The sequence below is a fragment of the Podarcis liolepis genome, assembly GCF_965112155.1.
Source record: "Podarcis liolepis genome assembly, chromosome: 7".
Lineage (NCBI taxonomy): Eukaryota > Metazoa > Chordata > Lepidosauria > Squamata > Lacertidae > Podarcis > Podarcis liolepis.
This window is the reverse complement of record NC_139561.1, coordinates 12,085,635-12,111,886: the sequence shown is the minus strand read 5'-3', so window position 1 is coordinate 12,111,886 and position 26,252 is coordinate 12,085,635. Positions and strand designations below refer to the sequence as shown.

General features: G+C 49.5%; 1 protein-coding gene across 7 annotated transcripts in view; it reads right to left on the bottom strand.

Moving 5' to 3' along the window:
- Window positions 1–25,925, bottom strand: part of LOC310712039 (uncharacterized protein) — a 44,224-nt gene extending 18,299 nt beyond the window's left edge. For 3 of the 7 annotated variants that reach the window (XM_083514622.1, XM_083514621.1, XM_083514616.1), the window contains exons 1-12: window positions 25,789–25,911; window positions 24,652–24,763; window positions 18,182–19,920; window positions 17,133–17,164; window positions 15,569–15,788; window positions 13,364–13,533; window positions 12,264–12,361; window positions 8,209–8,395; window positions 7,253–7,434; window positions 5,123–5,279; window positions 4,412–4,625; window positions 1,067–1,350 (exon numbers count right to left, since the gene is read on the bottom strand). In XM_083514622.1, coding sequence (XP_083370748.1) covers window positions 1,067–1,350; window positions 4,412–4,625; window positions 5,123–5,279; window positions 7,253–7,434; window positions 8,209–8,395; window positions 12,264–12,361; window positions 13,364–13,533; window positions 15,569–15,788; window positions 17,133–17,164; window positions 18,182–19,920; window positions 24,652–24,712 — 3,344 coding nt within the window. In that variant the 5' untranslated portion in view covers window positions 24,713–24,763; window positions 25,789–25,911. Of the gene's footprint in view, window positions 1–1,066; window positions 1,351–4,411; window positions 4,626–5,122; window positions 5,280–7,252; window positions 7,435–8,208; window positions 8,396–12,263; window positions 12,362–13,363; window positions 13,534–15,568; window positions 15,789–17,132; window positions 17,165–18,181; window positions 19,921–24,651; window positions 24,805–25,788 lie in introns of all 7 variants that reach the window. The other 4 variants (XM_083514617.1, XM_083514620.1, XM_083514618.1 and 1 more) reach the window with 4 other exon arrangements.
- Between the last annotated feature and the right edge of the window lie 327 nt (window positions 25,926–26,252).

Genomic DNA, 26,252 nt, shown 5'->3' with positions numbered 1-26,252 from the left:
ACTACTCTCTATTCCTTTGACGTTTTGACTGATACATTTTACGTCGCTCCCTGTTTAAATTTCTTCCTCCCCTCTCACCCTTCCTCCGGACCTCAATGTACTTCTGGGCGGTCTCTTGGTTTCTCCAACTAGACAGCTAGGACTACAGAACTTTTCCCCGTAAACAATGTACAGTGGTATCTCGGAAGTCGAACAGAATCCGTTCCGGAAGTCCGTTCAACTTCCAAAACGTTCAGAAACCAAGGCGCGGCTTCTAATTGGCTGCAGGAAGCTCCTGCAGCCAATCAGAAACCCCGTCAGACGTTTGGCTTCCAAAGAACGTTCACAAACCGGAACACTCACTTTTGGGTTTGTGGCGTTCGGGAGCCAAAATGTTTGACTCGCAAGGCGTTCGGGACCCAAGGTACGACTGTACTTCCCTAAGCAAACACAAATTTCTGTATTTTATACCGAGTCTCAACCTGAATGCCTTCCAATAAACGGAATCCCTGCTTGCTCAAAGCAAGGATTCAGCTCACTAAAGGTGATTTCTGCGGTTGAATGCAAAATCTATACATTAACAAATATAATACATCTTTGGGTGCCTTTCTAAAAAAAACCTAATAAATGCATTTTAATGCCTTTCTCTAGCCCGACATTTGCATTTCTTTTACTTGCCTGGAGAACTGCATTGCAAAATTCAGAGAAAGGAAGTCAAAGGAAGGCTGGATTTTGATCCCCATATCATTTGAAAACTTGTGAATTAGGTAGATTCGCCTTCAAAGGCGAACAGTATCAGATTTCGCCCCCATCCTTCATTGCCCAAGACCAGGGGTCAGTAAGGTTTACCTCGCCTGGGCTGGTCCACTCCAGCGGAGATTCCTCCCTGGGCTAGATTGTGCACGCACATGTGATTTCCGGTGTCTGCACAGACGTGATTTCCGGTGCGGCGGAAGTGAGTCCCTGCATCGCGCTGCTTTAGTGCAGCGCGCGGGGACTCGCCGAGCGGGCGTACAGTTAAACGACCCCCGTGGGCCGCTTGTGGTCCGTGGGCCTTAGGTTGCTGACCCCTGCCCAAGACTCTTACCTGGAGAGGAGAGCCCGCTTGCAGTGTTGTTCTGCCTTCAGGTTCTGCACCGTCCTGGCCGACCAAAACGCAAAGCATTTTGCCAACAGCTGCCTCCGATTCTGAGTGTGGCCATAACCCAGAGGGAACGGAGCTTGCATGAGAAGATCTGCGGCAGCGAGATCTTGCGAGGCACTGGGGAAATGGCTGGGAGATGGGGAGCCGGGAGGAGGAAGGTGCCCCGAGTCTTCAATCGTCAACGACGAGGAGATGCTGGCCTGGCTACCATCCTCCGAGCTGCCTTCCTATTCCCAGTCATGAAATGACAGACGTATTAATTTTGTGCTCCTAAATGCTGCTTTATTTAAGATTATATACAGAGACAGTGAGTCTCTACTGCTAGTCCTACCCGGAAGAGACCCACTGAATAATAATAATAATAATAATAATGATGATGATGTTGGTGGTGGTGATAATTTATTATTTATACCCCCCTGTCAGGGAACTGCCATCGGAGGAACAGGTGGTGGAAGGGCTCACGGGGGCTGGTAGAGACTCAGCAGCTGAAGCAGGAACCAGCAGGGGGAGAGGTGGATCTCTGAGGGAAAGCGAGCAAGAGGGAGGGCTCAGGGACACGTCCAGCGAGAACAGTGGGGGGGTATCTGAAGCTCCCATAGGGAGACCCACTCCTCGCCGGAAACTGTCACGCCGCGAGTCCAGGAGACGTGTTTCCGTTAAGGAGCTTTTATGCTGGAAACGATTCCGAAAGCAACCACTGTCGGAATCTGCAAGTGACTAGAGCAGCCATGTCTGAGGGGCTCTGTCACAGACAGAAGTTTGTGGGCTTGAACAAACTCTGAGGGACTACTATTTTACGCACAAGCAGCTCATCATCCCATCACACCCCCCAATCTGGTTGAGTTTCCCTAGCCACTCTGGGCGGCTTCCAACAAAATACTGAAATACAATCATGCAGCAAACATTAAAAGCTTCCTTAAACAGGGCTGCCTTCAGATGTCTTTTAAAGATAGGATAGCTGCTTATTTCCTTCACATCTGAAGGGAGGGTGTTCCACAGGGCGGGTGCCACTACCGAGAAGGCCCTCTGCCTGGTTCCATGTAAACTCACTTCTCTAAATGAGGGAACCGCCAAAAGGCCCTCGGCGCTGGATCTCAGTGTCCGGGCTGAACGATAGGGGTAGAGACGCTCCTTCAGGTATACTGGGCTGAGGCCGTTTAGGGCTTTAAAGGTCAGCACCAACACTTTGAATGAACTGAAGTTAATGGACATGACTAACATAGGTTCAGTCGTGTCAATCGGTCTACACTATAGTAGATATGGAGCGGGGAAAACTGATCCTAGGTCCCACCCAAAGATGTAATGGTATAGTTTCAGTAAAATATGAAGGGATTTATTATATGAAAAGGGACGTAGGTGGCGCTGTGGGTTAAACCACAGAGCCTAGGACTTGCCGATTGGAAGGTCGGTGGTTCGAATCCCCGTGACGGGATGAGCTCCCGTTCCTCGGTCCCAGCTCCTGCCAACCTAGCAGTTTGAAAACACCTCAAAGTGCAAGGAGATAAATAGGTACCGCTCTGGCGGGAAGGTAAACGGCGTTTCCGTGCGCTGCTCTGGTTCGCCAGAAGCGGCTTAGTCATGCTGGCTACATGACCCGGAAGCTGTACGCCGGCTCCCTCGGCCAATAAAGCGAGATGAGCGCCGCAACCCCAGAGTCGGCCACGACTGGACCTAATGGTCAGGGGTCCCTTTACCTTTATTATATATAAAATGAACAACGGAAAGAGGAGAAGGGAAATCATTTATATTTTATGGTTGTTTGAATGAATATTCTAAAATGTAAAACAGAAAAACTTAATAAAAATTATTATTTTTTTAAAGGGAAAAAACCTGATCCTAAACTTCTGCTGCCTTGAGGCTATTATTCATTTGTGAGAAAGGCTGCAGGAGTAAACCCCAGGGGTGGGATATCTTCGGGAGAAGAAAATGTTCACGACAAAACCCTACAGAAATCCAGAATGCAGTTTCTAAAATGGTTGGATGTCGCCTTGTACGCCTCCTTCCGGCAACCAAGCTGGTGCCAAAAGTATTGATCTGCTTTCCTTTGGACCAGATCAGCGATGCTGGGGAGGGGGGTGTCTTTTCATCTAGGCAGCCCAGGACCCCCAGACATGCTACCCAGGCTGGCACCACAGAGAGGTCATTTCCGTGCTGCTAATGCAGGAAAACAGCACAAGAGGCGGCAGTTATGAGTTGCTAGCCTCTGCAACCACAGCAGGCGCTGTGATTCTCCAGCTGTTTGACACACACCATTGCCTCTCAAGAAAGATGGATGCCAAGAACTATATATATATATATATATATATGTAGATACCACAATACCTCAAGGAACACCTCTTCCCATATGAACCTACCCGGACCCTGAGATCATCTTCTGAGGCCCTCCTTCGTGTGCCTCCTCCTCGAGAGGTCCGGAGGGTGGCAACATGAGAACGGGGCCTTCTCTGCAGTGGCTCCCCGTCTGTGGAATGCTCTCCCCAGGGAAGTTCACCTGGCACCTTCATTAGACACTTCATTAGGCAAAAATATTCCTTTTTAACCAGGCCTTTAGTCGACCTGATCGACATCCTAAACTCTTTTAAAATGTGGCTTTTTTTGGAGGGTGTGTGTGTGTATTATTGTTAGAATTCCTGCTCCATGATTGCAGTCATGGGATTGTTGTCTATCACATGACGGTATATGTTTTGACTCCACAGAGTTGTGCTACTGTGTTCCGTGAAGTGGGACTATTGTCCTTTCTCTTTGCTCTCTGATGCTAAAGAGAGAGGGAGCCATGTTGCAGTGCTCTGTGTGTGTTTATATGTAAATAAAGTAGATTAGCCAAAATGCTGAGTTGCTGAGGTCTGTTACGCAACTGTGAAGACTCTGCGGATCCCTAAGTGTGCTGATGTCTGTTGGCATCAGTTGCTGTGATGTTCGGGCAGAAGAAAGCTTTTGAAGCTCTCGAGCAAACGACCAAGAGGGAGAGAACATGCCAGTCGAGTATGTGTCTCTACCAGGGTCCTACTCGAGTGTAGGCAAAGCTCCTGACAGTTATTGGGTTATTGTTATTGTTTTTATTTCGCCCGGAGGCTTCCAGGGTTAGTGCGGTATATAAATTCAATCAATCAATCAATCATTCAATCAATCAATCATCAATCAATCAATCAATCAATCAATCAATCAATCGTGTGTGGGTAGATGTGTGTATATCTATCTATCTGCTGCCCCTGCATGATCCGCTCCCACCTATGCACCAAAGCATTGGCCCTGGGGTCAGAGGGAAGCCTGTCAGCGAGTTGTCCTCACCTTGTCCAGCGAACCGCTGGAGAGAGGCGGGGCAGGCACGTTGCTATGGAAACCAGAGGACAGGGAAGACTCCTCGGAATCCGGCGATGCAAGGAGAAGGTCGTCAGCGAGGTCCCCGGGGCCGAGTCCCAGAGGATGCGGGCAGAGGGTCTTCAGACGCCAGAGCCCAAGAGCTTCTCTCAGCTGCTGCCTTTCCGAGACTCGGCGGAAAGCGCTGTAAGGGAAAGACCTTTGTGAGCTTTCGGAGAAAAGTACAGTGGTACCTCGGGTTAAGTACTTAATTCGTTCCGGAGGTCCTTTCTTAACCTGAAACTGTTCTTAACCTGAAGCACCACTTTAGCTAATGGGGCCTCCTGCTGCCGCTGCGCCACCGGAACACAATATGTCCCCAAAATAACTGGTATGGGAAGGAGGAAGATCCTGCCAGGGCCTTTTGCCTACTCCAGAAAGAAAAAGTAAACAAAAAATTTCTGCAACCAGAATTCTGCAACTTCCCATACGGCTAGGCATGGGAGGGGGAAACCAGTCCCTCGCAAACCGGATTCAGCCACCTCTCTCTGGCTTCCAAAATTTCGCCCTCTATCAATGAGGACTAGAAGCTTGCCTTTTCAAAACAATGAAACGTGAAATCTGTGGTTTGGATACAAAAAGACCTCTCTGTGCCCGTTACCCCCAATTGCTTTGCTCTTAGGTCAGGCTCTGAGCACTTACGTCGCCCGCTGGGATTCCCGCCACCTCAGTTCCCAAGTCCGGAACGCCTGCTGCAACGTCAATGCGCGGTAGAAGTCGTCCAGGGCATTGGAGCCACTCTTTTGGGACCACCTCGCGTGGGCTGCAGGAACCTTTTCAGCTGCATCCATGTTCTCTGCTTATTTAAGTGCGGGAGGGAGAGGGAGGGGGGGGGGAAGCATTTAGAAGGAATTTCAAGCATAGCTGTCAACCGTCCCTTATTTGGCGGGAAAGTCCCTTATCCCAGCGCCGTGTCCCGCTGCTGTCCCTTATTGATGATGTCCCTTAAAATTCCCGGGTTTCAAGGGAAGCAGCTCCTCTCCCTCCCTCCCTGCCGGCCAGGGAGGAGGGAAGCTCCAACAGTGTTGCTTGGCTGCCCCCCCGCCCCCCTGGCCTCCTCTCACCAGCCTCGGCCCCCGGAAGCCCCTCCCTGCCAGGACTGAGGAGTCTTGAGATGAGAGCGAGGGCAACCATAAGGAAAGCAGTTCAGAGAGAGGAGGAGGAGGTGGAGGTGCGGGCAGGTGTTCCAAGGGCTAACCATAGAGGGGGAAAGCGGAGGAAGGACCGCAAGCGCTTCTCCCATAGATTTGTAGTGGTAGACTAGCATAGATGGTCTGATCTGAGGGTTTACTTCAGGCGCTATTCCCCCCCCTTCCTCCCGCCCCGCCTGATGGAACTGAGAGCTGCAGATGGAGCACGAGAGAAAAGATACAGAACTGCAGCAGCATCTTCGTAGCTTGGACTTCGTTTTGCGCGAAAAAGTGGTTGCTGCTTGTATTTAATTGCAATATTTCATCAGTTGGAAATGAAGGGCTAAAAACTGGCACTGCTCTCCAAAATTATCTGGTCCCTTTTAACTTCGTATTTCAGCAGGCGGACTAAAATCCCTTATTTTGGCTGCCGATCCCTTATTTTCGAGGCTGCTAGTCCCTTATTTTCAAATCTGTAAGTTGACAGCTATGATTTCAAGTACAGGGGATGCTCGGGTTGCGAACATGATCCGTGCAGGAGGCATGTTCGCGACCCACAGCGCAGCGTCTGCGCACACGCGGGTCGCGATCGGTGCTTCTGCGCATGCACAAAGTGCGATTTGGTGCTTTGCACATGCACCGAAACCCGGAAGTAACCTGTTCCAGTATTTCCGGGTTTGGCGTGGTGCGTAACCGGAAAACGCACAACCTGAAGCATCTGTAACCCGAGGTACGACTGTACACAAATGATGAGGTTTTTCTAAACTTCCAGAAACCTGCACTGGGAGCAGCTCAGTGGTAGAGAACCTGCTTTCTGTGCAGAAGGTGGCAGGTTCAATCCCAGCGTCTCCAAGGAAACCTGGAAACCCTGCGGAGCTGCTGCCAGCCAGTGTGGGCGACGCTCAGCTAGATCATAGCTGTCAACCGTCCCTTATTTGGCGGGAAGGTCCCTTATCCCAGCGCTGTGTCCCACAGCTGTCCCTTATTGATGATGTCCCTTAAATTTCCCGGGTTTCAAAGGAAGCAGCTCCTCTCCCTCCCTCCCTGCCGGCCAGGGAGGAGGGAGGCTCCAACTGTGTTGCTTGGCTGCGTTGCTCACCCAATAAGGAGTCTAAGAACGACTGGGGGTGGAGCTTGCATGCCTTGTGCCGATCAAATCGGCCGCGTTGCCTGGGGACTCGCCTTTGCTCAGCGCTTCCCAGTGGAGAGGTGACGGTGGTTTTCCTTGCTGCATCCCCTTTGCCGGGTTGCTGCGCTGTGGGAACCACCGCTTGAGGCTTCGTTTGGCTGCTGGCTGGGCTTTCTGCCTTTGGCTCGGAGGGGCTCAGAAGGTGAACATCCCTGTGCTCTGAAAATCCCTTATTTTGGCTGCTGATCCCTTATTTTCGAGGCCTTATTTTCAAATCTGTAAGTTGACAGCTATGAGCTAGATGGAACAAGGACCTTTCCTTGTAGCTTTCCTAATGAAAGCCAGCCCTTTATTCAAAACCATGAGGACTAGAATCTCAGTTCCTTTTTTCAGGGGGAGGCTGCAGCTCAGAAAGAGGAACCTCTCTCTGAAACCCCAAAGAGATGCTGCCAGTCAGTGCAGGTAATCCCAAGCAAGTTGGACCCGATGCCTTAACTTTGCTACAGTTCTCACCGTGGGCTCTCTTCCGCTTCAAGTCCCACAGCTCCAGCAGAGTCTTCCTGGCCTTTTCCCGAACTTGCAACATCAGGGCCCATTGATGGAAATGCACCCTCAGGGATTCGAGACGCAGGCGTTCCCTGCTGTGTCTGCACAGCGCCTCCCGGTCTGCCACGGACTTCCAGGCCTGGAAACAGCTTGAGGGGGGTGGGGAAAGGAACAGAACGGCTTAGGAAGAGCCTGGCAGCAGGATCCTGTTTAGGGAAGCTTTTAATGTTTGATGTACAGTGGTACCTCGGGTTAAGTACTTAATTCGTTCTGGAGGTCCATCCTTAACCTGAAGCACCACTTTAGCTAATGGGGCCTCCTCCTGCTGCCGCGCCGCTGGAGCACGATTTCTGTTCTCATCCTGAAGCAAATTTATTAACGTAAGGTATTATTTCAGGGTTAGCGGAGTCTGTCACCTGAAGCGTATGTAACCTGATGCGTATGTAACCCGAGGTACCACTGTATTACAGTATTTTAATATTTTGTTGGAAGCCGCTCAGAGTGGCTGAGGAGGCCCAGCCAGATGGGCGGTATATAAATAAATAAATAAATAAATAAATAAATAAATAAATAAATATCGTTGTTGTGAAAGCTGCAGGACAGCAAATACTGGCCTCCCTTGCAAGGCTCTTGTGAAGAATGCAGAGCACCCACTTGCAAACTAATCAGGCAAAGACGTAGAGCAGCATTGCGTGATGCTAATGCAGTGTTTCAAAACTTGGGTCTCCAGGTTGTTTCGGGACTACAATTCCCGCTAGCTAGGGATGATAGGAGTTGTAGTCTAAAAACAGCCAGAGACCTGAGGTTGGGAAACACTGTGCTAATGCAAACCTACCCCGGAAAGTTGTCGCAAAGAGGTAAAGAACGTAAGGTGCGACCAAGAAGCCCACATATAAAAATTATCATCACTGTGCTCTGCTCACCGGCTTAGCAGCCCTCTCTGCACCTGAGCCACCAGTGGCAGGATCCGCCGGGCTGACTTGTAGCGGGAACGCCAGGCCTCAAACGCGCTCACCAGCCTCTTTTTCTCCAGGAGGGCGAGAGCTTCCTGGGCGCGAATCTCCTCTTTCTCCAGACGCTCCTTCTGAAGGCGCCACAATCTGAAAGCTGCTGCGTTGCAGGGGAAAAGAGGGGGGGGGGAGACATTGGGGGTGAGGAGAGCGCCAGGCGGGTAGATTTTCGTTTCCAAGCACAATTCAAAGTGTTGGTGCTGACCTTGAAAGCCCTAAACGGCCTCGGTCCAGTATACCTGAAGGAGCGTCGCCACCCCCATCATTCTACCTAGACACTGAGGTGCAGCGCCGAGGGCCTTCTGGCGGTTCCCTCGCTGCGAGAAGTGAGGTTACAGGGAACCAGGGAGAGGGCCTTCTCGGTGATGGTGCCTGCCCTGTGGAACGCCCTCCCATCAGATAATAATAATAATAATAAATTTTATTTATATCCCGCCCTCCCCAGCCGAAGCCGGGCTCAGGGCGGCTAACAGCAATAAAACAGTACAAAAGTACAACATAAACAACATTCTAAAATCATTCATTATAAAAATTAATTAGTTCAAGCCACTAGCAACCATTGGGCCAGAGCTCTGCGAAGATTGCCGAGGGAGGGAGTCAGGCTGTGCCCTGGCCAAAGGCCTGGTGGAACAGCTCTGTCTTGCAGGCCCTGCGGAAGGATGTCAAGTCCCGCAGGGCCCTGGTCTCTTGTGACAGAGTGTTCCACCAGATCGGAGCCACAGCCGAAAAAGCCCTGGCTCTAGTTGAGGCCAGCCTAACTTCTCTGTGGCCTGGGACCTTCAAGATGTTTTTATTTGAAGACCGTAGGTTTCTCTGTGGGGCATACCAGGAGAGGCGGTCCCGTAGGTACGAGGGTCCTAGGCCATATAGGGCTTTAAAGGTTAAAACCAGCACCTTAAACCTGATCCTGTACTCCACCGGGAGCCAGTGCAGCTGGTATAGCACCGGGTGAATGTGATCCCGCAGCGAAGACCCCGTAAGGAGTCTCGCTGCAGCATTCTGCACCCGCTGGAGTTTCTGGGTCAGTCTCAAGGGCAGCCCCACGTAGAGCGAGTTACAATAATCCAGTCTGGAGGTGACCGTCGCATGGATCACAGTGGCTAGGTCAGGGCGAGAGAGGTAAGGAGCCAACTGCTTAGCTTGGCGGAGATGGAAAAATGCCGCCTTTGTTATAGCTGCAATCTGCGCCTCCATGGAAAGGGAGGTGTCGAAGATTACACCCAAACTCTTAACGGACGGTGCTGGCACTAATTGCGCCCCCGCAAGAGATGGGAGTTGCCCCCCCAATCCCATATCGCCCCGTCCCAGCCACAGGACCTCTGTCTTCGAAGGATTTAGCTTCAACCGGCTCCCACGTAACCATCCAGCCACAGCTTCCAAACATCTGGCCAGTGTGTCTGGGGCCGAGTCAGGATGGCCATCCATCAACAGATAGAGTTGGGTGTCATCAGCATACTGATGACAACCCAGCCCAAAACTCCGAACAAGCTGGGCGAGGGGGCGCATAAAGATGTTGAAAAGCATCGGGGAGAGTATCGCACCCTGAGGTACTCCACACACCAAGGAGTGGCACGATGACAATTCCCCCCCAAGCGCCACCCTCTGTCCCCGACCAGAGAGAAACGAGCGCAGCCATTGAAGGACTGTGCCCTGGATCCCCACGTCGGCAAGGCGGTGGTCCAGAAGTTCGTGATCGACCATGTCGAAAGCTGCTGTCAAGGAAATAAACAACCACCTGACTTTTAGAAGACATCTGAAGGCAGCCCTGTTTAGGGAAGCTTTTAATGTTTAACCGGCCACTGTATTTTAATATTTTGTTGGAAGCCGCCCAGAGTGGCTGGGGAAACCCAGCCAGATGGGTGGGGTATAAATAATTATAATTATAATTATTGTTCTAAGCTTGGGGCAAATACTTTGCGTGCTGTAAGAACGCCTAAGAAGACCTCTTGCGGCCCCATGAGTGGGGAGCGCTTTTTCAGCCCGGGGGCCGTATTCCTTTCTGAGGGCCATTGGTCGGTGGAGCCCGAGGCACAATGGAGATAGCGATTCTTGAATTGCAGCAGGTTGGAGTGGATGACCTTTGGGGTCCCTTCCAAATCCACAAATCTATCAAATTTTATTTGAGGGATCAGAGTACAAGGGCATATCCCCATCGCACACAAACACTCAAGGAGGGTGTGAGACAGGGCCAGTAAAAGGTGTGGTTATGGGGAGTTTTAGGGATGGGGGGGACGGGGACTGGAGGGTCACTTTTGGCCTCCAAACCTGAGATTCACCCACCCTGATCTATGCAAACAAGTAGTCCAGGGGGAGAACTTCTGAGATAACAATGGAATATTAGCTCTGCCCAACAGCTGGGAATAGACAGACGTAACATTTTAGAAGGACAGGAAGGAACACCATAGACAGAATAATTGACACACACAGAAGGAATAAGGATATAGTTTGAATGGTTCACCTATGGTTTTATAAATCATTTAATGTGTCAAGACGAATGGATGCAGTTGTCGTATAAGGGATTATTTTGACTGGAATGTAATTGAGATGAACAAGATTTTGGAACGCGGAAACAAAGCAAATCACCAAACCATCCATTCTAGAACGCGAGAGGCCACCCAAATTATATAATTTGGCATCTGAATGACTGAGATTAGTAATTGCATTATAGTTTGGCACTGTTATAACGAGGCTACCATTGGATTATTCTAAGTGAAAACTAATAAAAATTATTGCATTTTTAAAAAAGTAGTCCAGGGCATCTCAAAGCTTGCAGAAGTACAAAATATCTGAGGTTGAGGTGTGGAGGGGGAATTAAGGGAGGGAGAAGCCCCCCCCCAAGCAGCCCATGGAGGAAGGAGCATGCTCAGTGGTCCGCTGTCATCGTCGGTGGGGGGGGAACGGAACGGAACACCTTGGGAAAGGGTGTGGCTGGCGGAGCAGGCATCCTGCACAGAGGGCACCCCCGCTGCAAGCTTCCTAACTGAAGTGAAGGACATGAGGCAGGAGTTGATAATACAGGTGAGCTGTGCATAAGCAAGCTGCCAGCTAGCTCTGCCGAGGCTCTTTTTATTAGCACAATATGCAAAAGCAGTCAGATACATTTTGGACTGTGCCCTTTACACGTCTTCCAATCACCCAATTGTGGTGTGGTACAAAGTTATTTTGGCACCTGTTTCCACCGCATCACTTTCCCTTTGCACAATGTTTAATCAAAAGAGACAGGGCACAGCAGACTACTAAGAGAGCAAAAGGTTAGACAGCTGTGGCTTGTCTGTGGGTGGAAGTGTGCTCTCTTCCTTCTCTCTCTAAGGAAGGGGGAGAGAGGGAGAGAAGAAAGAGAGAGAGAGAGAGAGAGAGAGAGAGAGAGAGAGAGAGAAGGTAGGGGAGAGAGAGAAGGAAGAGAGAGAGGGGGAGAGAAGGAAGGGATAGAGTGATATGGAAGGGAGAGAGAGAGAGAAGGAAGAGAGAGAAAGAGAGAGAAGGAAGGAAGGAAGGAAGGAAGGAAGGAAGGAAGGAAGGAAGGAAGGAAGGAATAGAGTGATATGGAAGAGAGAGAGAGAGAGAGAGAGAGAGAGAGAGAGAGAGAAAGAGAGATGAGAGAAAGAGAGAGAAAGAGAGAAGGAAGGGGAGAGAGAGAAAGGAGAGAGAGAGAGAGAGAGAGAGAGAGAGAGAGAGAGAAGGAAGGAAGGAAGGGAGAGAGTGATATGGAAGGGAGAGAGAGAGAGAGAAAGATGAGAGAGAGAAGGGAGAGAAAGAGAGAGATAAGGAAGAGAGAGAGAGAGATGAAAGGGAGAGGGGGGAGAAAGAGAGAGAGAAGGAAGGAAGGGGGAGAGAGAGAGAGAGAGAGAGAGAGAGAGAGAGAGAGAGGCTTGTCTGCTGGTGGAAATGTGCTCTACACCTGACGGTCACTCCTTCTCAACTTATCGCAAGCCACTATATAAGCAGCTGCTCAGGGGCAACAGCCTTACCAGCCAAGCGCCTCACATCCCGTAGAGCCGCAGCCTTTCTGCAGCTCTCGCCCCCTCCCTGCTGGCGACGAAGCTGCGTCCAGAGATTTCCCTCCGCCCTGAAAAAAAGGAGAGGTGGAAAGAAGGTAAAAGTCCCTACCAGAAAAAATTGCAGATCAAATTGATGGATTATGCCGAAATGGCCAAAATGACCAGAAGAATCAGAAATCAGGAAGACCTAAATTTTAATAGGGAATGGGGAAAATTTATAACTTATCTTAAAAACCATTGTAAACAGTTAAAATCGTTAGTAGGATTGGGATATCACTTGTAGTTTAAGGGTGAATTTTGGACACAATGGAGAGGTAAAAGATTTTGGATGATCATAAAAGTTGCAGTAGGAAATGATTAACCACAAAGGGGAGGAGGGAAGTCCAGGAGATTCTATGGAATCTTGTTTTTATGTTGTATGTTGGATAAAAGGTAAAGGGATCCCTGACCATTAGGTCCAGTCATGGCTGACTCTGGGGTTGCGGCGCTCATCTCGCTTTACTGGCCTAGGGAGCCGGCATACAGCTTCCGGGTCATGTGCACAGCATGACTAAGCTGCTTCTGGCGAACCAGAGCAGCGCACGGAAACGCCGTTTACCTTCCCGCCAGAGTGGTACCTATTTATCTACTTGTACTTTGACATGCTTTCGAACTGCTAGGTTGGCAGGAGCAGGGACTGAGAAACAGGAGCTCACCCCGTTGCAGAGATTTGAACCGCCGACCTTCTGATCGGCAAGACCTAGGCTCTGTGGTTTAACCCACAGCGCCACACGCGTCCCTCTATACGTTGGATATGTGACTGTAAAACTTTAATTTGAAAAAACAAATAAATTCAAAAAAGAAAAAAGGCACGGTAGTTCTGTTTATCCTCCCAAAGTGCGTGTCTGTGTGCAGCGGCCAGTTTCAGACTGAGGAGGCCGGGATGCAGATTCCTGCTCACCTACAGAGATTAGATTGGCGCCATCTCTCAGAGCCAGCCTACCTCGAAGTGGTGTTGTGTTCTATTTAATGCTACAATCCTGAGCAAACTATCCGAATCGGGATTCCTGTCTTTCTCCTCTTTTACGTACCTGCTATACCGGGCAGCGTCTTCCAGGTGTTCCGCAGGTAGGTGGCATAGGTTGGGGGACATCCTTACGCCCCCTGCTTCTGGGGTTGTCGGAGGGCCTCTGCTGGGGCTCCCTGCCTCCACTTGCGGGGAAGGTTGTGCCTTCCGCTGCTTCGCCAAAGCATCCTGCCACTAACAAAGAACCAGGCTTGGAATAATTAATAAATAACAACAACAACTTATTATTTATACCCCACCCATCTGGCTAAGTTTCCCCAGCCACTCTGGGCGGCTCCCAACAGAATATTAAAACCACATTAAAACATCAGTCATTAAAAACATCCCTAAACAGGGCTGCCTTCAGATGTCCTCTGAAAGTCAGATAGTTGTTTATTTCCTTGACATCTGACGGGAGGGCGTTCCACAGGGCAGGCGCCACCACCGAGAAGGCCCTCTGCCTGGTTCCCTGTAACCTCACTTCTCGAAGGGAGGGAACTGCCAGAAGACCCTCACAGCTGGACCTCAGTGTCCAGGCAGAATGATGGGGGTGGAGGCGCTCCTTCAGGGATACTGGGCCGAGGCCGTTTAGGGCTTTAAAGATCAGCACCAACACTTTGAATTGTGCTCGGAAACGTACTGGGAGCCAATGTAGGTCTTTCAGGACCAGCGTTATATGGTCTCAGTGACCGCTCCTAGTCACCAGTCTAGATGCCGCATTCTGGATTACAGTAGTTACATTTTCCGGGTCCCTTTCAAAAAGCGCTCTGCAGTAGTCCAAGCGTCCAGAGCATGCACCACTCTGGTGAGACAGTCTGCGGGCAGTTAGGGTCTCATCCTGCGTACCAGATGGAGCTGGTAGACAGCTGCCCTGGACACAGAATTAACCTGCGCCTCCATGGACAGCTGAGATTCCAAAATGACTCCCAGGCTGCGCACCTGGTCCTTCAGGGGCACAGTTACCCCATTCAGGACCAGGAAGTCCTCCACACCTGCCCACCTCCTGTCCCCCAAGAATAGTACGTCTGTCTTGTCAGGATTACACCTCAATCTGTTAGCCACCATCCACCCTCCAACTGCCTCCAGACATACAATCATAGAATTACAGAGTTGAAAGGGACCCCCAGGGGTCATCTAATCCCCTGCAATGCAGGAATCACAGCTTCAATTTCACGCTTCAGAATTTTTTTCACATAGTTCTAGCCTTCAATAAAAAAATATACCTGAAAAAAATAACCCTACATCACCCAGGAAGGACTGAGGTGTGGTTCGTTCTAAAACAGGAGCAGGGAAGCAAATGAGTAAATGTCAACTACGGGATTGGTTCTTCTGGATACAACCCACAAGGGACCTGCAACTAATTAGGAACATCCAATTGGTATCCTCTCTTAAAACACATATTTTGGACCATAAAGAAGGCTGATCGCCGAAGAATTGATGCTTTGAATTATGGTGCTGGAGGAGACTCTTGAGAGTCCCATGGACTGCAAGAAGATCAAACCTCTCCATTCTGAAGGAAATCAGCCCTGAGTGCTCACTGGAAGGACAGATCCCGAAGCTGAGGCTCCAATACTTTGGCCACCTCATGAGAAGAGAGGACTCCCTGGAAAAGACCCTGATGTTGGGAAAGATGGAGGGCGCAAGGAGAAGGGGACGGCAGAGGACGAGATGGTTGGACAGTGTTCTCGAAGCTACCAGCATGAGTTTGACCAAACTGCAGGAGGCAGTGGAAGACAGGAGTGCCTGGCGTCAGTGGCGTAGCGTGGGGGGTGCAAGGGAGGCCGGCCGCACCGGGCACAACATCTGGGGGTTAGGGGGCGCAAATCCACGGGTTAGGGGGCGAAATCCACGGGTTAGGGGGCGCAAATTACTTGCCTTGCCCCGGGTGCTGACAACCCACGCTACGCCACTGCCTGGCGTGTCACATGGGGTCACAAAGAGTCGGACACGACTAAACAACAATTGCCTTAATACAAGTTTGACATGGCCTTTGGCTAGAACAAAATACTGGCAAACTTGGAAACTTGAGGAACCTACCACCTGCAAATTGGCATATTCATGGATCTAACTCATGATCGGCTGCTCTGACTGGCAGCAGCTCTCCAAATTTAATGATTTATCAAAAAACCAGAGAGCGTGTGTGTTCTACCAGTGAGGCGTAGCTGGACCCAGAAGCTGGGCCCATCTTGCTTGCACCCTGCTCTCTTAACGCACCCCCAAGCCCTCTTACCTTGCGGAAGCTGGCAGCCAGCACCACCAGAATGTGGTTCCTCTGGGCAATGCCTGCTTGAACCTTCCTTAACTGCACGGCCCACCGCAGGGCAGCAAGACCCTTGCGCAACAGCTGGTGCTCATACAGAGCCCGGGCAGCGGCCATCTTCCCAGAGACGTGGTTGCGCCAGGCCACAAAGCATGTCTCCAGCTGGGGGTCCACCCTCTGGGGCAAAGGCCTGGGAGAGAGGGGAAGGAAGGAAACAAGAGCTAGTGTTCCGTTTAACCAAGTAACCCCCACAAATTTAAGTTGATTAAGTGATCAGCTCGAGTTGATTAATCTAATCGGATCTCTTTAAGAGAACAGGCAATACTTCAAAAGAGAAAGCAGGTTTCGGAGACAACGTGCACATCGCTTGGGATGGACAGGCGTTCACCCCACCTACAGCTTTTTAAAATACATGCTGCTATTAAAAAATATTTATTTACTACAGCGGTACCTTGGTTCTCAAACGCCTTGGTTCCCAAACGATGAAAACCTGGAAGTAAGTGTTCCAGTTTTGGAACATTTTTCAGAAGCCAAACGTCCAATATGGCTGTATGCTATTGTTTCTGGGGCGCCTGCACCAATCAGAAGCTGTGGCTTGGTTTTCAAACATTTCAGAAGTCAAACAGACTTCCGGAACGGATTACGTTTGGCGCTTTTGATTTTGCTATTTGTTTTGTGTTTTAGAGGCTTTTTCAGTTCATTTGTGTTTGTGACTGTGTGGAACCCAGTTCAGCTACTAATTGATTGATTGATTTAATGATTGAGTGACTACAGAAATGGATAAAAGCCCCCCATCCAAACAATGACTATCATCAGTGCTGGTAAGAAGAAAATTAATTTTAATTTTTAATCATCTACAAAACTGTCTTATTTATTTTATACTGCAGTACACTGATTATTAGGGACACGGGTGGTGCTGTGGGTTAAACCACAGAGCCTAGGACTTGCCAATCAGAAGGTCGGCGGTTCGAATCCCCGGTACGGGGTGAGCTCCCGTTGCTCAGTCCCTGCTCCTGCCAAACTAGCAGTTTGAAAGCACGTCAAAGTGCAAGTAGATAAATAGGTACCGCTCTGGCGGGAAGGTAAACGGCGTTTCTGTGCGCTGCTCTGGTTTGCCAGAAGCGGCTTAGTCATGCTGGCCACATGTCCCGGAAGCTGTACGCCGGCTCCCTCGGCCAATAAAGATGAGCACCGCAACCCCAGAGTCGGTCACGACTGGACCTAATGGTAAGGGGTCCCTTTACCTTTACCTTGATTATTGCTTTATGGCTCAATAGTCTTATTAGATAGTAAAATTCATGTTAAAAAGGGTTGTTGTTTTTTAATAGTCTGGAGCGGAAGAATCCATTTTGCATTACTTTCTATGGAAAAGCGCGACTTGGTTATGGAACAGACTTCCAGAACGGATTAAGTTTGAGAACCAAGGTACTACTTTATTAGATTTAAACGGGGGAGAGGTTTCTTTAAAAAAATGTAAACACATTTTGTAACATTTAGAGCACCAAAAGCATTTAAAGACGGGAAAAAGCATTACCTGTTTCTCTTCTTCTCCATCGATTCCAGGTCCTGTAAGAAAAGAAAGAAAAATCAAGACAATATGTTGGAAGAAGCTCATCCCGCCTCTTATGGAATCTCTGGGCACCACGCAAGGCTTGGGACATTCCACACCCACAAGATTCTAAATTCTGCGCCATGGTAACCTGAATTGGGCTGAAGAAACTTGAGGAAAGCAGAAATCTACCACCTGAATCCACAGCGCAGATCGAAATAAAATAACATACACACCCTGGCATACATCAGCTTATCTCACACAATTTAGTTTTGCTTCCAACTAACTTGTGGAACTCACCGCCACAAGCTGGGAGTGAAGGCCACGAGCCACAAAACTCAATGTACATCCAACATGCCGCTCCGTTAGCTGGTAACGGAGCTGCTCCTGAATCCAATAATAATAATAATAATAATAATAATAATAATAATAATAATAATAATAATAATTATTATTATTTATTATTATTATTTATACCCCGCCTATCTGGCTGGGTTTCCCCAGCCACTCTGGGCGGCTTCCAACAAAACACTAAAACTCAATAACCTATTAATCCAAACTTTATTTTTTAAAAAAACTAAGATTTTATTAAGACTTTTCATAATACTTGACAATAAAAAATGAAGTAATCTAGACAAAAAGAAAAAAAACAGAAAAAGAAAGAAAAAGAAAAATACAAAGTCTTCTCTCACAGGTAAATCTTAACTCTTACCCGACCCAGAAAGAGGTGGATTCTCCCAGTTCTCATGTGGGAGCTTCTCCTTACCCCAGAGGACAAAACAAAGACAAAAGAAGTCAAACAGGAAAAGAAAAACGGAGGGAAACAAAGCAAGGAATGAAATGAAAAAATCCAGGCTTTAGTTTCAGGCATGGGCAAACTCCGGCCCTCCTGAGGTTTTGGAACTACAATTCCCATCATCCCTAGCTAACAGGGCCAGCGGTCAGGGATGATGGGAATTGTAGTCTCAAAAACATTGGGAGGGCCGGAGTTTGCCTATGCCTGCTTTAGTTAGTAACAGACAGACTGAGCTCACCTCCTTTTGCTTATCATCCATCCTGTTGTTGCTCTCCTCGTCGTACAACGCTGTGGTCCTTTTCCCGGTCTGTTCCGCTGAAAGCCCTCCTCCCTGACTATTTTCCGCATCAGGCCAACAGTCGTCGGGCACGGAATTTGAGGAGCCGATGCCACTTCTCCCAACAACAGCCGCACCTATACTATTGGCAGCCTGCCAATGTTCTCCAAAGCGGCTGAGCTTCCAATGGGGCAGATCTGCAGCGTGCTCCCCTGCGGAGAGTGTGGGGCCCCCGCCGTCCTCTCCTAGTTCGTCCCCAGCTTCACAGACGTCAGAATCCTGGGCGCCGTTCCTAAACCGGCATGCAGGAGAACGCACCGCCAGGCTGACACACACAGGAGACCCCAGGTTCGCCGGAGAATCGGCGCACGACGTCTTCAGGGAGACCTCCAAGCTGTCGAAGGAAAGGAGACTCACGGCATGGTCTGAGAGACTCAACTCCGAGCGACGCAACGCTCCGGAGGCGAGCTCTTCCGGATCAGCCGCCTTTCGGTGGCAGCAGTTTTCGGAACAGCCGCAGGCACCTGTTCTTTCTGGAGTCCGCCATCCGCCGCCCGAGCAACATCCGAGATAGCGAATGGAGGTTTTGGAACAGAGGTCTTCTCCCCGAAGGGCCAGCGAGGTCAGATCAACGCGGCCACGGAAACCTGACTGGTCCAAGGCCTCCGTTGGGCACGTCTGCAGTCCAGCGTTGTCGCACCTGTAGACAACGGAGGTGGGTTTGCCCACGGTGGAAGTGCCGCCCCAGTCCCTGGGAAAAGGGGCTCGCCATTTGACGCTGGCCTGCCTGGCGTAGCTCTCTCCCACCGCAAGATGCTCCACAGCACTCAGCACGGTCGAGGCGGAGACCTGAGGATTGCGGAGCAGGTGGCAAGGGAAAAGAGGACGTTTGGATTCCCAGGGGGAGGAGCCCAACGCCCCCATTGAGGCGGCGGCTTCTCGCTTGAGCTGCCGGATGGAGCGGTGCAGGTCAGCAGACGTCCGGGAAGACTTCAAGAGGGTCTGGAGCGCTGCAGAAGACCCAGCGCTCTCCACCAAAGTCGAAGAGTTTAAATGGTCCGAGGTAAGGCCTGGCCCACGATGGAAAGAGTCGTCGCTCCTGCCAGGGCTCGTAGGAGGACACCGGCAGGAAACGGAGCCAGGAGGGGATGTCACGGGCAATTCGGCCAGAGAGAAGCACGCTCCGCAGTCCCTGAGATGCCCGCAGATTCTTCTCGATGCACAAACGTGGCTTGGTTTTGACCCATACCGGCCCTCGCTTCCCATCCTGTTCTTTGGGAGGGTGCCGCAGTCATGAGAGACATTCTGGCTTCTACTCGAGAGGTGGCTGGGAGGGTTGCCCTTTAAACCGAGCTGCTCTGAGCATGAGCAGAGAGAGGGGCAGGAAATCGGTGCATCACTGGTAAACTCGGAGTCTCCAGATGCACCCCTCTGCAGTTTCGACGCAAGGTTGCTTTGCCGTTTAGGTAAAGAGCCGCCGGTGGCATCCTGGAAAGGCCAATAAGGGCAAGAGAGGTTGGTCTGAACCGCACGGTGTTGCTGCAGGTCATTGCTTCCCTTTCCCGTGAACGCAGCCCGTTTCCCCCCCTGGGCACTCGCTCCTCCGCAGTCTGACCTGCGGACAACGGAGTCGGCTGCTACATTCCTTTCCGTGGACAGGTACAGATTGATGTTGATGTTTCTCTGGACGTTTGTTTGCTCTGCAGAGGAAGAAAGCTGTTTGTGTTAGGACTCAGCATGCATGTCAAATACATTTCCATTCCTTCCAGTGCCTGACGTTTAACCATGACCCACATCAGATCCTTCAACTTTGCAAGTTGGGATGTGCGTGAACATTCCGTGACTTCACAAAAGCAAACAAGGATTACCGACGTGCCGCAATGTCTAAAAACAGGGAATCTGAGCCGAAGGAGGAAGAACGTGTGGAAAACTGACATACATTTACTGAATGCCACATCCGTACTGCACATTTAAATCGCATGGCTTCTTCCAAAGAATCCTGGGCACTGTCATTTCTCCCTCACAGAACCACAATTCCCAGCATCTTTAACAAACTACATTTCCCAAGATTCCTGCGGGCAGCCATGTGCTTTAAATGTGTAGTGCAGGTGCATTGTGGGAAAGCAAAGCACACTGTTACAGTCGTACATTGGAAGCTGAACATAATCCATTCCGGAAGTCAGTTCGACTTCCAAAATGTTTGGAAACCAAAGCGCGGCTTCTGATTGGCTGCAGGAAGCTGCTGCAGCCAATCGGAAGCCGTGAATGCCCCGTCGGATGTTTGGCTTCTGAAAATCGTCCGAAAACCAGAACACTTGTTCAGGAGCCAAGGTGTTCGAGATCCAAGGTACAACTGTATTCTGATAATAATAATAATAATAATAATAATAATAATAATAATAATAATACACTTACAATGAACACTGTAAATTGACGCAGCAATCGAGGAACATTTAAGTTTCTAAAAACGGCGAGAAAGTGAAACATTACAGAGGTTTGTAAAATTACGCTGTGTTTGCAGAAAGCGAATAAGGTTTCCCCCTTCTCTCATAGTACTGGAACCTAATGGGGCTAATTTAATGAAGCTGAAACCTGCAAGATTCAGGGCAGACATTAGGAAGGACTTATTCATGCCGTCAACCCCTGGGTTTCAAATGCACGCCGTGATTCTCTAGGTGTTGCAAGGGGTTGACTCGTGTCCTAGAACAGTCCGTCCCTGGATTTCAGATTAGCGAGCGATACACAGCCAATCCCCAGAGAGGCTGTGACCAACCCACTCCTTCTCACAGGCTCTGCCACAAATAAGAGTTTTCGGCTATGGTTCGCCCCTCCCTTTAACAGCAAACTCAGGCGCTCGGTGCCAACCGAAATGGAGCAAAACGGGGCTAAGTATAAACCTGAGCAGGAAACTCCCCAAATATAGGTCGATAGAAAGATGGGGAAGATATATACAGTGGTACCTCGGGTTACATACGTTTCAGGTTACAGACTCAGCTAACCCAGAAATAGTACCTCGGGTTCAGAACTTTGCTTCAGGATGAGAACAGAAATCGTGCTCCGGCGGTGCGGCAGCAGCAGCGGGAGGCCCCATTAGCTAAAGTGGTGCTTCAGGTTAAGAACAATTTCAGGTTAAGAACGGACCTCCGGAACGAATTAAGTACTTAACCCGAGGCACCACTGTACGCGGGTGGTGCTGTGGGTTAAACCACAGAGCCTAGGGCTTGCCGATCCTGAAGGTTGGCGGTTTGAATCCCCGCGACGGGGTGAGCTCCCGTTGCTCGGTCCCTGCTCCTGCCAACCTAGCAGTTCAAAAGCACATCAAAGTGCAAGTAGATAAATAGGTACCGCTCCGGCAGGAAGGTAAATGGCGTTTCCGTGCACTGCTCTGGTTCGCCAGAAGCGGCTTAGTCATGCTGGCCATATGACCCGGAAGCTGTACGGCTCCCTTGGCCAATAAAGCGAGATGAGCGCCGCAACCCCAGAGTCGGCCACGACTGGACCTAATGGTCAGGGGTCCCTTTACCTTTACCACTGTATATTCATTGAGAACAAGGCAACCTCAGTAGCTGTAGGATTCTGAGCGCTGGCTAGGACACCAAGATACTCTGCCACATTTTGCTGCAGTTGCCACTCGTCCCTCTGCTAAATTGAGCAGAGGGTGCCCACCTCCCCAGCCAAACGCTATTTGCCTGTGCCTGAGCTAAGCTGCCGAATGCCTCTCTCAGCGCATCATAAGCGTGCGGCTTTACGACGCACCTCCTGCAGCCAAACCGCCTCTCTTCCCGCAGCGGCCTTACTCACTCCGATCAGCACCGTGGGACATGCTCCCGGCTCCGTCCGGATCTGTGGGGTAGGGTGTGGGGCAGAAGCAGATGCCCCTTTGTGTTTGCTTCTCTGACCTTGATGGGTTGGGGCGGCGGAGCAACGAGAACACCCCACCGTGCTGGGTTCTCCCCGGCAGCTGACGGCACGCTTAATGCTCGAAAGCCGAAGTGTGCTAGCCAGCTGAGTCGCTCTAAGCAGCTTAGAGCCCACGATTTAAGATCCCAGTTAGTCATTGTGGAACCAGATGTCCAGCATGCAGGGCGGTGGAAAAGAGGAGCAAGGAGGCTTTGATCCACTTCTAATTAGAGCTCCGTCCTCAAGACGAGCTGGGCAAATTAGCTCCAGAACAACCCAGTCTGTCTGGCCGGCGGCGGCAGCAGAACCGCATGCTGATGTCTTGCCCGTAGAAAAATATCTTCTGTGAATTATTTCAAGCAATTCTCAAATGCCCGCAGTACAGTGGTACCTCGGGTTAAGTACTTAATTCATTCCGGAGGTCCGTTCTTAACCTGAAACTGTTCTTAACCTGAAGCATCACTTTAGCTAATGGGGCCTCCTGCTGCTGCCGCTCCGCTGGAGCGTGATTTCTGTTCTCATCCTGAAGCAAAGTTCTTAACCCGAGGTGCTGTTTCTGGGTTAGCGGAGTCTGTAACCTGAAGCGTATGTAACCCAAGGTACCACTGTAATCATTGCTCAAGAGCAAAGACATACGACTTCAGGGATCCACACCCTGCCTCTTTAGCCAAACATGGCTCTCACCAGAGCGACTTACGAAAATCAACGCTAAGCGGGTCCCTGCCCTCAAGTTTTACAGTCTAAAAGGACATAACGTACAAGGAAAAAGGGAGGAGGAGGGAAGAGGGGAAGCGAGCTCAGGGGACACCCTTACACAAATATTTTTCTGATTCTAAGACAACGCACTCCTCAGGACACACCATAATCATGCATCTTACCCCATGTCAAGACGTAGAAAGACAAATAACATATTTAATTTCTAATTCTCATTACTTCCTCAATATATTTTTTTAAAAACCTCCATCCAAGTATCAACAGCTGCTTGCCTACTATACTATGCCAATCCTGAAACTACTCACCCACTTGTCTTCCACAGGCCCCTCCTTCCTTAAACTTGATAAACGATGTGACTAGAAACCTTTCCAACCAATTCCTAAGAATTTAATCTCCCCTTTCGCAAATGCGAGCACATCTATTTCCAACCTGAGTTGCCAATGACTTTGCTCCCAATACAATTTCATTTATTTACTTATTCAAACAATCTTTGTCTGAAGATCCCAGCATAAAAACGCAATATAGATATTTACATATGCAAATACACATACACACACATATATAAAACAGGAACAAAAACAAAACAATGGGCCCCCTCCCCTGTATCTCTTTCCTTTTTTATAATTTTTATTAAATTTTCTGTTATACAATTTAAAGTACTCATTTTTACATCCTTAAAATATCAATGACCTTCCTTCTTTTTCCATGGTTCATTTTACATATCATAAGTCCCTGCATATTTTACAAAAACTATACCAATCAGTTTTCCATTATTGCACCCATCCAAACTTATTTACACTGCTGAAATTATCTTAATGCTGCCAGCATATTCAGCTGTTCACAATTATTTCCCATATATTCAATAAACATTCTCCAGTCTTCTCTAAATGTATGTTCTTCTTGTAGTCTTTTTCTATATGTTAAGTCTATGAGTTGTGCATATTCTGTCAACTTAAGTTGCCATTCTTGTTTGGTTGGGACCTCGCTCGTTTTCTATTTTGGGGCTAATAAAACAAGGGCATACATAAATAACCTTTTTTTGACACCTGGGAATTTCAGTCTGAATTGTCCCCAACAGAAAAGACTTTGGGTTTTTTGGGAAAGTACCGTATTTTTCGCTCTATAACACGCACCAGACCATAACACGCACATAGTTTTTAGAGGAGGAAAACAAGAAAAAAAATATTCTAAACAAAATAGTGGATATATGATTTTTGTGGTTCATGCTGTGGCCACAGACATGTGATCTGACAGTGAGTTTGGAGTAGCCCAATGCAAAAATCCTGAGGATTCATGTGGATCCATGCTTTGTAACCACGGAGGAGGGAAGGAAGGGGAACCATGGATCCTCTGCTCACGACTGCAGCAGATCCCCCCGCCACCCGCAGGCATTCGCTCCATAACACGCACAGACATTTCCCCTTACTTTCTAGGAGGAAAAAAGTGAGTGTTATGGTGCAAAAAATACGGTACTTTAAAACATTTTTTCCCCGCAATTCATTATGGATCATTTCCCACTATCTCTTTCCTAACCCTTTTGGAAAACATAATAAAAAAAATTAATAGGATCACTTGAGCTTGATTGACACACCAGCTACAGTCCAGGGGGGCAGTGGTTGGCTGGTACCCTTTGGCACCGGTGGAGGCCAACAGCAGGGGGCGCCACAGCCAATGGCAGGTGGAGACAACTTATTCCAGATTTGCCTCCACCTCCTTCCTGCTGGGCTCTACAAGGGGCAACCCTGAGACTAAGCAAGGAGGGAGCCGACAGTCAAGGCCACCCCACCCTAGTGGACTCCAGGGAAGCCTCAGCTTACCAGACGCCACATAGCCACTCAGAAAAGGAGGGATGTTTTCTTTCTTCTTGCCTCTCAGCATCCTGTCCAGGTCCTCCACACCTGCGTCGTCCCTTTAGACCCAAGGCCAATCCTGCAACAGGAAACCCTGGGTGACGCCACAGCACCAACTGCCTGGAAGATCAAAGCAACAGGAGGTAAACAAAGCGATCTTCTTCGCTGCTATTCGTGCATCGCAGTGGGGTTGGACTAGATGACCGCACTGGGTCCCTTTCAACTCCATGCTGCTATGATTCTAAGGCAAGTAACGGCTCTGAAAGTCAGTATGGGCTAGTGAGCGGCCATACATTTAAAGCACACCCTCCCCCCCCCCAAAGAATCTTGGAAGCTGTAGTGCTTACTGTTAAGTTATGGGTGAACATATCAGACGAGACAGCAATTCTTCAAACAGCTCTTGTTTTTTCACAGGCCAGAAATAGTACCTTGGGTTAAGAACTTTGCTTCAGGATGAGAACAGAAATCGTGCTCTGGTGGCACAGCGGCAGCAGGAGGCCCCATTAGCTAAAGTGGTGATTCAGGTTAAGAACAGTTTCAGGTTAAGAACGGACCTCCAGAACGAATTAAGTACTTAACCCGAGGTACCACTGTACTCCTAATCACGTTCCTTTTTAACCAAGCCTTTGGTTGATCTGATTTGCATTCTATGCCCTTTTTAAGTGGGGTTTTTTTTGGGGGGGTGCTATTGGGTTTTTGTTTTTATTATGTATTTTGTGGTTTTATATCTTGATTTTATTCTGTGAACTGCCCTGAGACCCCCAGGTATAGGGTGATATATAAATTCAATTAATAATAATAATCAGCACCGATCTGTTTGGGGCTTGGTGGCCCCAATCCTGAATTGGATAACCTCCCTTCTCCCAGATCCGCCTTTGTCTTAAGGGGGTTTATTATTCCTGATTCACCCCCTTCCGATTTGCATGATGCGAGTGGTTTTCTGGTGGCCCTAGGCCACTGCATTCAGGCCTGCTCTGCACTCCTTCTACCTAAGAACGGAAGAAGAGCCCCGCTGGAGCAAATCGGGAAAGCCTCTCCTCCTAACCTAGTATCCTGTTCCCGACGGCGGACAGCCTTGACACCGCTCGGGTGGGGAAATCTCACCTGTGTCCCTGCCAAAGAAATAACCGAGCCAAGCGACTGTCGCTCAGTGAGGAGGGAGGACAGGAGAGAAGCCCCCGAGACGAGGCGGAGGAAGAGACTCCCTTTCCGTTGCAAACCAAGCTCCCGCGCCTTCCTTTAAACCGACGGAAATGCAACGGGGGGAAGCCAAGTGGGCTCGGACAGCCCACAGCTGCCGCGCCGGCTTCGCAGCCTCTCCGATGGGGCCGCGGCAGGGATCTCGAGAGGGGCGCCCAAGGGCCGGAAAGGCGCCGCTTTGCTGCACATTTCGCGGGGCTGACTTGCCCCATATTTATTCACGTACTACTTCAAGATATCCCCTAATGCAAACACGCTCGTTTGTTGGTATGCCTCTGTGTCTCCCATCGCTTGGAAAATTAGAGCAAATTATATAGCCAAGATAGCCACCAACTGTAAAGGAGATGAATTTATTTGACCCTATCTAC